A 12,352-nucleotide genomic window follows, 5' to 3' on the forward strand; every position below is an offset into this window, starting at 1 on the left:
CCTGTGCGCCACCGCCGTCAGCTCCGGCGGCAGGGATGTCCGAGTGGATCGTCGCGCGCCCGCGGCGAGCCTCGGCGTGACGGGTTCGGGTCCGGTGACGATCGCGAGAAACTCCGGGAACTCCATCTTACCGTCCGGCGCGATGCCGACTCGGGCCATGGCGCGCGTCGCGTCCTCGACGGTGGCGGAGACGTCGCCCAGCACCGTCAGCGCCTCGCGAAGCTGCGATGCATCCAGCGCGCCGGTCTCCGACTCGTCGACGAGGGAGAATATCTCGCCGAGGGCGCTCGCGCGCGCCCTGGTGACGTCGGGGCGGGCGGCTTTTCCCCTCGCGCGGAGCCAGTCCGCCACCTCGGCGGGGTTCCTGCGGACCATCGTCGCTTCGGCTGGTGACGGCACCGAGAATCCAATTCCGGCTCTCGCCTTGACGGGATCCCAAACAACGAGCGGTCGCGCGCTCTTCGGCTCAATCGAAACAGAAAGAACTCTTTTCATCCGTAACTGAATACCCACACGAAAGTAAATCACAAACACAGTTAGCAGAGCGGGTTATCAAATAGAAATGCGCCAGCCTGGACTTTTTGCGATGCGATGAACGCTCGAACCGCGTGATGCGGCATTTTACGCGGTTCGAAAACGCCCCGATCCTCATTCCTCGCGGCACGCCTCAGCCAAACCGCGACCCACCCGCGTTCCCGCGTCGTCGCGCCTCGCCCCGTGCGACTACCACCGACCCCCTCACCGCTCTCTCGTTCGCGCGAGACCGCCCTAACCGCTTCGCTCGCACCCTCCTCGTCGAGGGGAAAAGCAACAACAAACAACAAAGAAAAAGACCGCACCCCCACCGCGGCACCGAGCACGATGGCCCCCACGCACTCCATCGCGTTCTGCAACAACCGCGGCGGCGTTGGCAAGACCTTCATGGCCTTTCAAACCGCCTGCGAGACCGCCAGGGCGAGACCCGACAAGAAGGTGCTCGTCCTGGACTTCTCCCTCTACTCCGACATCACCGCGCTGCTCCTCGGCGGTTCCGCGCGCGAGGGATTCGGAGCCCCGATGAAGGGTCTTCAGGTGACGGTGGAAAACACCACCGAGGACACTCGCGCCGAGGGGCTCATCCGCGACCTCGAGCACGCCATGGATACCGACGAGCACGCCGCCGCCGCGGAGAAGAAGGGCGGCAGCATCTTCGGAGCCTTCTTCGCCAAGAAGAAGGACCCGTCGACGGCGACTGTCGATTTGCGAAACTACCTCATCCGCCCCGCCGATCACAACGCGGCGATCCCCGGTAACCTCTACCTCGTCCCCAGCGCGGGCAGCGTCTCGTGGACGGACACTCAGGCGGAGGAAGCCGGGCACTCGCCGCTGTGGACGCGCAAGGGGGACGAGTGGTGGCCCGCGGCGCAGCGACTCCGCGCCGCGGTGGCGTCCCTCCCCGCCGATTTCGAAGCCGTGATGGTGGACACCGACCACCTCGCCGCGTGCGTGCTGACCAAGATGGCGCTCGCCACCTGCGACAGCGTCGTCGTCCCGCTCTCCTTCGACGACGGCGACTTCAATCGCCTGTTCCAGGACGTCACCGGCAACTCCCTCTTCACCGACGTCATGATCCCGATGCGCGCCAAGGCGCAGCTCAGGGCCAGGGTCGCCAAGTGCGTGTTCACGAAGGTGTCCAGCAACAAGAACGAGGAGACGGAGACGCAGGGAGGCATCCACTCGCCGTTCAGGCCGTCCAACACGGTCATGGCGCAGATGGACGCGATGGCGCAGCAGGTTTGGAGCGCGTGCATGCACGACGATAGGTACCGCGCGCTGTTCAAAGACGTCGACTCGATCGCGCCCGGGGCGGATGGCAACGTGGTCCAGGCGTTCCGCTCCAGGTACTTCACCGCGATGAAGATGGCGCCGGACCTGGCGGCGAACATCTCCAAGATGAACGGCCTGCCGATCTGCTCGATGACGTCGCAGACGTACGTGGCGCCCAGCGGGTTGGAGGGGCAGTCGGGGAAAGCGGTCCTGGACGGGTTGAAGGCTGAGATTCAGAAGCTGGTCAACGCGTTCACCTCGGACGAGTATAACCTGCCGCTCAGCGCCTCGTGAGCGAGCCTCGACGGGACGATGGGCGGATCGTGTTGTAAAAAGAGAGATGGTTTAGCGGGGAAGGAGGGTGGCGCGCGCGCGGAGCGGCGTCGCTCGACTCCGGAAGTTTTAGCGACATACTTTTCAGACACTTTTCACCACAAACGGTGTTGACTAACTCGATCGATTCATCGTCTATTTCTCCCTCCCGCGCGCACGTCCCCGACCTCCGCGTCCGCCGCACCCCGACCCCGCGCGTTCTCCTCCTCGTTCTCGGCGATCTCGTGCACCATCAGCAGCGACTGCGCCGTGAACAGGAGGCTGCCGACGAAAAAACCAAAAAACGGAATCGGCCAACCCGGAGCCGATCCCGGAACCCACTTAGCCGTCCGCTCCCCGAACCCCCGCGACACCCTGGCCGAACCCAACACCCAACACCACGAGCCGACGAGCGAGAGGTAGGCGATCCACGTGCTCGTGGACGAGGGGAACCACGGGGGACGCCACGAACGGTTCGCGGCGCACCACAGGACGTAGGAGCTCGCCACGAAAGCCACCGATCCAACCACGCACGGGTAGAACATCAACCAATTCTCCTTACGCTCGCTCCAACCCCCGATGCGCTCGTCCCCCAACAACGCCCTCGCCAGCATGGTGAACACCATCACCTTGTACAAGCAGACGCCGAGCAACATGACGAGCGAACCGACGAGCTCCAGCGCTCGGCGTCGCCGCGTCCAGCTGTCGTTCGCGAGCCACAGCGCTCGCGCCTCCGCCATGGCCGCCGTGAGCGTGTGCATCTCGGACCTGTCCGCGTCCGTCACCGGCGCGTGTACCCCGACCGACCCGACCACCCCGCGCGCCTCCCCCACCGCCGCGCGGAGCTGCCACTCGCGTCCCGCGTGCCCCAAGAACGCGTGTCGCGTCGCCACCCGTCTCCGATCCGCCCTCCCGGGTTCGCCGTATCGAGCCTCGTACGACGTGAACACGAGGAGCACCGACGCCGCCAAAAACGCGCAGCCCCCGAGGACGTAGGGCGTCACCTCGAGCGCGAGGTACGCGTGGGGAGAGTCGACGACGCGTTCGAAGCACGAGGCGAGCGCGCCCGTGGCGAAGCCGACGGACCCGACGAGGTAGCAGAACGCGACCCACCAGCTGGGATCTTCCGGTAGCCAGCACCACCTGAGGACGAGGACGCGAGGCGGGCGGGCGCGGTCGTCGTCGTCGTCGTCGTCGTGGTCGTGGGATGGGCGCCTGCGGAGGATGACGGGGACCTTGGTCCACGGATCGAACGCGTAGATCCTGTCGGTGGATGACGTCGACGGGAGCGGCGCGTCGCGATGGAGGGGACGCGACGCGGGGTCGACGCCGCGAGGCGAGTCGCCTCCTCCGAGCAGGGGACGGCGCGACGACTCCGACTCGACGCCCGCCGGCGACCTTCGGATGTCGATATCCGCTCCTGACGACGACGGCGGCGGCTCGCCGTGCCCATCGCGCGTCGTCGTCCTCGCGGCTGAACCCGAACCGTCCTCGGCGTCCTGCTCGCCGGGAATGAGGAGACGAGTCAGCAAAGGCGAGGGCTCGCCACCCGCGGGGCTGTCCGGCAGCGAATGGCTGCGATTGTTGTACACGTCCCCGAACATCGCCGTTCAGCGCGGCGCGGCGGCGGCCGATGCCGACTATCGCGTCGCGCGGCGATCGGGCGCGCGCGACGGAGCTGCGACCCGTCGTCTCGGAGGTTCAAACTTTTATCGGCTCGGCACCGCGAGGGCGCCGAAGTTACGGAGTTGACGAAGTGCCCGAGCCCAGAAAGCCTCGTCGCGCAGTCGCACGGCCGTCCGCGGAGCCATGCGCGTCAAACGCGCCCGTAAGGTCCGCAAGTACCTCCGGTACTACCGCACGTGCCACGGATTCCGCGCGCCCTACAAGGTACGCGCCCGCAGCCTCCACCCGCCCGCGCCCCCGCTCCCCATTAGTTAGATTCTCCCCCGGCGGCGGCGGTGGAGACCGTTCGGCGCCCGTCACTCACGCGTCGCTCCCTCCGTTCCCCCGGTCCAGGTGCTCGTGGACGGCAACTTCATCCACGCGGTGATGTCGATGAAGCTCGGCGACGCGAAGGATGTGGTCGTCAAGTACCTCGGCGCGCCCTCGAAGCTCTTCACCACGCGATGCGTCAAGGAGGAGCTCAGGCTGATGGGAAAGGATCTGAAGGAGGCGTCGTTCTACGCTCGCAAACTGGAGGAGGTCAAGGACGGCCCGGACCCGCCCGCGCCCGCGCTCGACAGCATCGTCGCCGCGGTTGACGGCGGCAACTCCGAGCGGTTCATCGTGTGCACGCAGGACGATAAGCTCCGCAAGCGTTTGCTCGCCGACTCCCCCATGACGCCGGTTGTGTTTTGCCACACCTCGGGTCTGCAGATGGAGCCCCCGGCTGACGCGGAAGGCAGCGGCGTGGCGTCGCAGAGGGAACACGGCGCGGGTCTCACGGAGGAGGAACGAAACGCGCTGGGTCAGGAGGAGGTGGTGCGGGGTGCGAGAGGGGTTCGGACGAACGTGCGATACAAGAAGCCGAAGGCGAGGGGGCCCAACCCGCTCAGCGTGAAGAAAAAGATTGCGAAGGCGCCGTCGCGGGGGAGCGGGACCGACGGCGGCGGCGCGGCGAAGAAAAAGCGGAAGCGCAGGGGCGGCGGCGATAAGGCGTCGTGAGAATGCGATTCGTGTCGAATGCGTCGTCGATCGATTTGATTCGAATGTAGTTTATTAGCGCGTTTAGGTGCGTTTGTCGTCGGCGGGTCTCGCGTCGGTCGCAGCTGTCGATCACGCCTTCACCACGACTCGGGATTTGGCTCTGCCGCGCGAGCGCTGCGCCGCCGGGAGTTCGCAGTTGGCGAGCATGTTGACGAACTGGTTGCGCTGCTTGGCGGGGGATTTGGGCTCGGACAGGAACCGCTTGATCCCCGCGGTCATGGAGTTGTACGAGCCATCCGCGCCCTTGCCGTTGTTGTTGCTCCGCTTGAAAGTTTTAGCCTCGTCGGCTTCCATCTTTTTGCGCTCTGCGTCCTTGTCCGGCGGGAGTACGCCGAGCTTGACCGCGGCGAGGGTGTCGGCGGCGACGACGGACGCGCCGGACGCGTCCTCCAGTCCGACGCCCCTCGCGAGCGCGGCGAGGACGTCGGCTTGGAGGTGGAACTTGAGGCGAACGGTCGCGGTTCCCGACGTCTTACAGTCGGGGGACTCGAAGCTGAGATCCCGCTTGGCGCCGTCGCCGTCAGAGTTGACAAAGGCGGACTCGATGAACGACGCGATCGGCAGGGACACGATGGCGCGCGGGTCGGTGGAGTCGTCGAACAGCCGCCTCTCGCGAATCTCGACGTGGAGGATGTCCGCGAGGGACTTGAGCTGCACGCCGTGCCACGATCGGCACGACTGGTGGACGATGTTCGCGGTGCGATCGTCGACGCGCCCGTCGGGGAGTTTGACGTCGAGGGCGTCGAGCGCGCACGGCGCGCCGAAGTTGACGGCGACCGCGACGGTGGGCGCGTCGTTATTGCCGCCCTTGACGTTTTCCGGCCTATCCACGCAGTCCCAGCCGTCCCAGGTGTCGATCCGGAGTCGCTCGAGGGACACGGAGAGGATGCCGATGCCGTTCTTCGCCATGAGGGGCGTTCGCAAATACGTCGCGGGGGAGGTTGGGCCGCACGTGAACGTGGCCGGGTCGCGCCAGAGCTTTAAGACCTGCGGGATGCGGTACGCGCGCGGGGTCTTGAGGAACTGGTGTGGTGACGCTATGGTGCCGGAGACTTGTGAGGGGCGCGGGGTACGGGCGCGGGTTGTCGAAGTGGTGAAGCCGGAGGGTTGGGAGACGCGTCCGAGAAAACTCACTCGGCAGGCGAAACGGCAGAAACGCTTTTTTCACGGGAAGTCGGGGAGGCGCCGAATCTCGTCACGCGCCGCGCCTGTAGAAGTAGAGGTAGCCCAGCTCGAGCGGCGGCTTCTGACTGATCGCCACCTTGCGATCGTTGAAGATGTGCCACTGCCCCTCGATCTTGACGTGCGCGACGTAGTGACCGCACGCGGTGTTGCCGCCCATGTGCGACACAATCCCGAAGAGCTCGTATTTGCCCGGCCCGTCCTCGCACTCGCCGGCCGACTCGGCGTCCCCGGGTGCCGACGTGGCACCTCCCGATTGGCCCGCCGCGGCGTTAACCTCGGCAACCGCGGCGTCGAGGTCGTCGGCGCGGGAGAAGAGCCAGTCCGCCGCGCGCTCGATGTTCCCGTCGCAAGCGGCGAGCGCCGCCGTCGCGTGATTTTCGGCAAAGCCCATCGACGCGAGCATCGCGACGTTCGCGGGGTCCGGCGCCTGTGGCCCGACGCCGGTTGATGCGTCAGCTCCCGATTGGCCGCCCGCGCCGCCCGGGATCGTCGGGGGATCGTTGAAGTCCGGGTCTTCCATGTGGGCGAAGACCCACTCCGCGGCTCCCTCCGCGGAGGAGTTTCCGGTGGCGATCGCCGCTCGCTTGCTCCCGTTCTCGCTGAAACCCATAGACACCAGCTGCGCCACGATGGACGCGTCGGGCTCCACGGGCGCCCGCGGCTCGCCGCCCGCACCCGCCCCCGGTCCTCCTCCTCCTTCGTCCGCATCCGCGGTGGGCAGCTCCTCCTCTCCCGGCGCGAGCCCCGTCGCCCGAACGCTCTCGACGTCGACAGTCTCCGGCATGGGCACCAAGACGTCTAGCTTCTTCGGGGTCCAGTCCTCGGCGACGTAGTACCGTCTGACCTGGACCGCGAGGATCGGCGGCATGGTCTTGAGCCTCGCGCGTTTCGCCGCGACGCCCTTGCGTCCCAAGGCGGTGGAGTAAAAATCGTCCACCGTCTCGTCCGCGGCGAAGGCGGACAGGCACGCGTCAAACGGGACGATGGGCCTCGTGGGCTCGCGGACAGAGTCATCGTCCCCGTGGCGCTCCCCGCTCTCCCCGCTCTCCGTCTTCTGCCGTTTCAACTCGCGCTCGCGATCCAAATCCTCCTTGTTCGTGGCCAAATCGACCGGAACCTCGAGGGGCAGCACGTTCTCGCGGCGGGTCACGTACCGAACCTTGCCGGACTCGACGCACTCGACGCGTTCCTCAACCTCAAACTCAAACTGAGACGCCGTAAACTTCAAACCGTCAATCGCGCCCACGCGTCCCGTCTCGGCTCGCTCCGCGCGCGTCATCACCTCGAGCAGGTGCTGAAAGTACTCCACCGCGTCCTGCTGCCGGCCGGTGCTAAACTCGGGGTGACCCTTGCCGACGATCGCCTTGAACATTCTCGGCTGGACGGCGGCGGCGGCGGCGGGGGCGTCGTCGTCGGACCCCGAACCCTTTGCGTATCGATCGGTGACCAAACCGACGGCGATCTTGGCCATCTGGGTGCAGAAATCGCCGGTCGCGTCCGCCGGGGACGACTCGAAGATGGCGTCGGCGCCCGCGCAGTACCTTCGTTCGTAAGCGGCAACCTCCTTGAGGCACTGGAGGACGGAATTCACGTAGCACGTGTTGCCCAGGTTCTTGAGCCCGACGCGTCTGGCGCCGCTCGCCTGCGCCAGCTCCGCGCCCGCCTCCGTTATCTTATCGAACTCGAAGCCCTTGTTGAGGTCAATCTGAAGCTCAGCCATGGACTTCTCCGTCTTCTCCATGCGCATGACGTCGATACCCCAGTGTGCGAGGTGCTCCGCGAGTTTACAATCCGTCACCATGTCGTCCTCGTCGGCTGCGTACGAGTACACGTCCGCGCCGGCGGGCGTGATGGTGCCGAGCTTGACCGCGAGCGGGTACTCCTTACCCTCCGCTTTACACTTCTCGTAGTGGCGCAGGGCGCTGCCGTTTCCACCCGAGCCGTCCCAGTTTTTTCGGCCGCTGCCGATGAATCCGTCGGAGAGGTTGAGCCACAGGTTTTCACTCGCGCCAGTCTCGGCGCATTTCCATCGCTTCGGATCGGGAGAGATCTTGCGCCCCTCGCTCGGTTCCTGCACCAACGCGTCGGCGTACCGCGACTCGCGGCGCTCCTCTTGCCACGTGGCGACCTCCTCCTGCGCGTGGACACCCGCGTGTTGGAGGACCGCTTCGACGCATTGGGCGACGGCAAAAGGCAGATCTTCGCATGGGAGCTCCACGTCGATTCCGGCTGGGTACACCCTCAGGAAGTTGGCCTTGACGACGTCGTAGTCGCCGTCGTCGTCGACGTTGAATCCGCCCTCCACGCCGATGGCGAGCTTCGTGGGGTCCCTCTTCGCGTCCAGCTCCTCCTGCGGCTTCTTCACCCTGCGCCATCGCTGGAGCAGGTAGAGCGAGGAAGGGTCGCCGTGCTTGGCGCAGAGGCGGCGCTCCATGTCGATGAAGTCGACGCCGACGGACCTGTGCGTGGCGAGGTTAGTGAGGAGACCGCCGGGGGAGAGCGGGGTGTCGAAGCTGAACGTGCACTCGTCCTGTTGCATCGAAGGGGGACGCGAGGTCAGCGGTGCCCTAACGACGCGAGCGAGATCCGGGGTTCCATTTTTGAACGGACCCCGCGAGCGGGCGCGGTGTGAGACCTCACCTTGTAGACCTTATCGTACGCGGTCGGGGTCTTGCACTGCATCATGGCCGCGCGTATCTCGCCGAGCACGGACTCGTCCATCATGGCTCGTTCGATGCGAACACAGCTGTGCTCGCCTAAGGATGGTCCGCGGTCGTCTCGCGCCCGGGAATTGGTAAAAGGATCTCCAGTCACGTCAATCGCGTCACAACAATGGCGTTCTTCGGGCTGGAGGCGTACGGAAGCGACGACGAGAACGGTCCGTCTCTGAGCGACTCCAGCGACTCCGACTCCGACTCCGAGGATGCCGCCGCGGCGATCGTCGCGGCCGCGCCCGTCGCGTTGGGTCCCGAACCACCGCCCGAGAAGAGCAAGCCGGTGACGCGCCCTCTCCCGTCGGCACTCGATCTGTTCGACCGCGTGGACAAGCCCCCCGACTTCCTGACGCGCCCGATGGACAAGCTGGGGTACACGCCCGTGTACGCGCCGACGAAGCAGGCGGCGGCGGACGCGTACGACGTGGAGGAGCCGCGCGAGCTCGCGGCGAAGCACAGGGCGTCCGCGACGGTCTCGTCCGCGCCCAAGAGGTACAGGGCGGACGAGATCGCCGCGAAGGAACGGAAGATGAACGAGGCGTCGATGGGGGACGCAGAGAGGGCGCTTCGGAACGGCGCGCGCGGGGGCGGCGACGCGCTCGCGATGGCGGTGCTCGGCGCGGCACCCAAGCCCACGCTGGGCGAGAGACAGAGGGGCAGGCCGGCGTCGGGAGCGATGGACGTGAACGAGTTCCTCGCCAAGGGACCGGGCGCGCTCGCGCCGAGGAAGAGGGGCGGCAACGACCGGATGGACGCCGAACGGCGGAAGCGGCAGGCTGGACAGAACGGGCGAGACAGCGTGGAGTGGAAGAGCGAGGCGGAGATGGTACTCCGCCAGCAGTACGACTGATACGCACGAGGCGCCGAGTCTCGGTGGAGTTCGGTAGCTACCCTAACGTTATTAGTGACTCGAGTAGAATCTAAGAAGATGTCGCCGCGACGCCATCGTCGCCGGCTTCCCTAATCCGCAGCCCTATAAACCCGCTCGTCATCCTCGCAGGGCGCGGTCGTATATGTCCGGCGGCGGCCTCGACTTCTCCGGCACCCGCGCCCACTCCGTCCGCCCCGTGGACGCGAGCTCGGCGAGGTTCGCCGTGAGATGCCGGACGGAGTCGTCGATGTCGTGGCAGTGCGCGCCAGCCGCGGACAGCGCCTCCTCGGTGCCCCTCATGAAGCTCGACGCGAGCTCCCGCCCCGACGCGTGCTTCACGTACATCGCTTTTCTCCCGGCGGCGATGCGCGTCGCCAGTTTCCGTTGCGTCGCGGTGTTCGGGACGACGACGGCGGGACGAACCGCCGGGGCGCTCACCGACGGTTCGCCGATTTGGAACGTCGTCCCAACGTCCCTCGCCCCCGCGTCCCTCGCGGCGTCATCCCCGGGGACGACGCGAGTGCCGACTCCCGCCCCCACGCCCGCCGTCCCGGCTGCACCCTCGCGTCGTTCGGCGGGAACGTTCCCGCCGAACGTCCCGTTGGAGGCTTCAGCCTTGGGCGTGACGTGGGGGGTGACGAACGGGGACTCGAGACCCGCCGCGCGGATGTCCTCGGCGGTGAGCTCGGGCACGTCGACGTCGTCGAGCCAGTCCTCGTCGTCGCTGTCGGACTCGTCGCCCTCGCCCGCGACGACGTTAGCGTGTGCGCGGGACATGACGCCTCGTCAGCACGGGCCCCGAGCCGCGCGATGTGGCGACGGTGTCATCACCTCGCCCCGATTCGACGCCGTGAATGAAATGTTGAAAACGACGAGAGAAGCCGTCGGGGTCGTCACACGACCGGTCGCGCGACGATGATGCCGGGCGGCGGCGGGTGGGACGGCGCGGTCACCCCGGGGAAAGGCGCCGGCCCGGGCGCGCGCGACGGGCACGCGGAGACCCGGGGCGGCGATGGATACCGCGGCGGTGGGGGAGCGGGAGGGGGGGCGCACGGCGGTCCGGGGGCGCACTCGCCGCCCTACGGCAGGTCCCCGGGCTTCTCGCCGCAGGGTAGACCGATGGGACCCGGGCCGCCGATCACCGCCATGGCCATCGCCGACGCAATCTTTGACGAGATACGCAACAGCGGCACGGACGTGAAGAAACCCGAGAGTACGCGCCCGCACGGCGTCGCGCCCCACCCGCAACCGCCGAGATCCAAAACCAAAAAGATCCCAAGTCCGAGCGACCACGTCTGTTCCGACGGTCGACAGAACCCCGCCTCACTCGCTGACGTCCTCCCGGGTCCGCTCCCGCACTCCTATCGCAGTCACGGACAGGCAGCTGGAGCTCCTGGCGTTCGTGTTCGACGCGAAACACCTGGAAAACTCGCTCGTGATGTATCAGAAGCGCGCGGTGAAAAAACTCGTCGCCGTCAAGTCCGGGCGCTCGTGCTGGCAGGTTCGGGGCAAGTCCGGGGCGAAGGAGGAGTACCTGGTGTTCCCGACGCACTACTGCAGCTGCAGAGCTTTTCAGTGGGACGTCCTGTCCAAAGGCGAGCAGCTGATATGCAAGCACATGCTCGCGGTGAGAATCGCGGAGGCTCTCGACGATTACAACGTGACGGAAATCGACGACGCTTTGTTGGCGCAGTTGCTGGAGGCGTACGCCAACGACGTCGGGGACGGCGGCGGTGGCACGAGGCGGGGACTCTCTCGCAGGGGAGGGGGCGGGGGCGGGAACGGCGGGCGGCGTTGACGAGGCGGCGCACGATCACGCGCGGTAGCGACAAGCGTCGACGACGAGCGCTTACTTCGACGATAGATTTTTTAGGATTACAACGGCGACGTCAAAGACCCGACCGCACTCAGAACCTGCCCTTAAGGCTGCCCTTCTTCGGCGCCCTGAACCCCAGCGGCCCACCGCCCTCCTGAAGCAGCTCCGGGTACGCCAGAAACGACACCACGAGCTCCCTGAGCTGCGCCACCGTGTGCTGCATCTTGTTGAGCTTGATGTCGCGGCTCATGGCGACAATGTCGTGGCCGTGCTTGGCGACCAGCGCTCTCACGATCCTCCGCTGCTTGGTGGTGAGCCTCTTTGGCGCCGCCGCGCCGGTACTGCGCATCTGCCCCAGCGCGCCGCGGACCTCGTCGCCCCCCACGGTCGCCGTTCCCGCCACCGTGCCGTCGTTCGCGGTGTACGGCAGCCTCTTCTTCTTTTTCTTCCCGTCGGCGCCGGCATCGTCGCCGCCGTCGCCGCCGCCTTCGGCCCCGCCTCCCACGCCGGCCTTGGGTTCATCCAGCCTGGCGGAGTTGCGCCCGGTCTTGCCGATCTTGTTCGGGTCGGACGCGATGCCCACGCTCTCGTAGTTGAGCTGGTGGGTGGTGTCCTCGTCCCAACCCGTCTGGTCCGCCGCGCCCGGGAAGAGCACGGGAGTGACCTTCACGGTCTGCTTCTGCTTCTTGACGCGGCCGACCTTGACGGTGGAGCTGGACGGGCGCTTGCGACGCTTCTTCTTCAACGACGAACCCATCTCTCACGTCGCGGCTTCGCCGATTCCGTAAGGCGCCGTCGGGGGCGCGCCTCGCGGAGTGGCGGCGGTGTAAAATGCCGCCGCCGAGAAAATGGGCACTCGTCGCCCTTGGCGGGGGCCGAGGAAATTTCGTCACAGCCGTTGACCGTTTCTCGGTGATTCCAAGGGGCGCGTTCGCCCGA

General features: G+C 66.8%; 9 protein-coding genes across 9 annotated transcripts; 4 read left to right on the top strand and 5 right to left on the bottom strand.

Moving 5' to 3' along the window:
* The first annotated feature begins 779 nt into the window (after positions 1–779).
* Positions 780–2,270, top strand: MICPUN_113316 (predicted protein). The gene has a single exon (XM_002503664.1). It carries the CDS (start codon positions 862–864, stop codon positions 2,098–2,100), a length of 1,239 nt encoding a protein of 412 aa, XP_002503710.1. The 5' UTR covers positions 780–861; the 3' UTR covers positions 2,101–2,270.
* MICPUN_113315 (hypothetical protein) lies at positions 2,211–3,722 on the bottom strand (the record flags this gene model as incomplete). The annotated part of the gene is made up of 1 exon (XM_002504017.1): positions 2,211–3,722. One exon carries the CDS (start codon positions 3,720–3,722, stop codon positions 2,268–2,270), a length of 1,455 nt encoding a protein of 484 aa, XP_002504063.1. The 3' UTR covers positions 2,211–2,267.
* Positions 3,723–3,927: 205 nt separating this feature from the next.
* On the top strand, positions 3,928–4,785 carry MICPUN_60306 (predicted protein; the record flags this gene model as incomplete). The annotated part of the gene is made up of 2 exons (XM_002503665.1): positions 3,928–4,008; positions 4,138–4,785. The coding sequence occupies 2 exons, from the start codon at positions 3,928–3,930 to the stop codon at positions 4,783–4,785; spliced, it is 729 nt and encodes a 242-aa protein (XP_002503711.1).
* A 111-nt stretch (positions 4,786–4,896) lies between these two features.
* On the bottom strand, positions 4,897–5,736 carry MICPUN_60307 (predicted protein; the record flags this gene model as incomplete). Its single annotated transcript, XM_002504018.1, has 1 exon — positions 4,897–5,736. The coding sequence occupies one exon, from the start codon at positions 5,734–5,736 to the stop codon at positions 4,897–4,899; it is 840 nt and encodes a 279-aa protein (XP_002504064.1).
* A 286-nt stretch (positions 5,737–6,022) lies between these two features.
* Positions 6,023–8,551, bottom strand: MICPUN_83396 (predicted protein; the record flags this gene model as incomplete). The annotated part of the gene is made up of 2 exons (XM_002504019.1): positions 6,023–8,146; positions 8,198–8,551. 2 exons carry the CDS (start codon positions 8,549–8,551, stop codon positions 6,023–6,025), a joined length of 2,478 nt encoding a protein of 825 aa, XP_002504065.1.
* Positions 8,552–8,844: 293 nt separating this feature from the next.
* On the top strand, positions 8,845–9,576 carry MICPUN_101630 (predicted protein; the record flags this gene model as incomplete). The annotated part of the gene is made up of 1 exon (XM_002503666.1): positions 8,845–9,576. One exon carries the CDS (start codon positions 8,845–8,847, stop codon positions 9,574–9,576), a length of 732 nt encoding a protein of 243 aa, XP_002503712.1.
* Positions 9,577–9,714: 138 nt separating this feature from the next.
* MICPUN_60310 (predicted protein) lies at positions 9,715–10,374 on the bottom strand (the record flags this gene model as incomplete). Its single annotated transcript, XM_002504020.1, has 1 exon — positions 9,715–10,374. One exon carries the CDS (start codon positions 10,372–10,374, stop codon positions 9,715–9,717), a length of 660 nt encoding a protein of 219 aa, XP_002504066.1.
* Positions 10,375–10,512: 138 nt separating this feature from the next.
* On the top strand, positions 10,513–11,395 carry MICPUN_101631 (predicted protein; the record flags this gene model as incomplete). Its single annotated transcript, XM_002503667.1, has 2 exons — positions 10,513–10,810; positions 10,968–11,395. 2 exons carry the CDS (start codon positions 10,513–10,515, stop codon positions 11,393–11,395), a joined length of 726 nt encoding a protein of 241 aa, XP_002503713.1.
* Positions 11,396–11,504: 109 nt separating this feature from the next.
* Positions 11,505–12,170, bottom strand: MICPUN_60312 (predicted protein; the record flags this gene model as incomplete). Its single annotated transcript, XM_002504021.1, has 1 exon — positions 11,505–12,170. The coding sequence occupies one exon, from the start codon at positions 12,168–12,170 to the stop codon at positions 11,505–11,507; it is 666 nt and encodes a 221-aa protein (XP_002504067.1).
* Between the last annotated feature and the right edge of the window lie 182 nt (positions 12,171–12,352).

Source organism: Micromonas commoda, chromosome 7 (assembly GCF_000090985.2).
Source record: "Micromonas commoda chromosome 7, complete sequence".
NCBI classification, from domain to species: domain Eukaryota; kingdom Viridiplantae; phylum Chlorophyta; class Mamiellophyceae; order Mamiellales; family Mamiellaceae; genus Micromonas; species Micromonas commoda.

What these genes read in the sequence shown, in the direction of transcription:
- MICPUN_113316 (XM_002503664.1), top strand. Translation starts at nt 862, where the DNA reads ATGGCCCCCACGCACTCCATCGCGTTCTGCAACAACCGCGGCGGCGTT.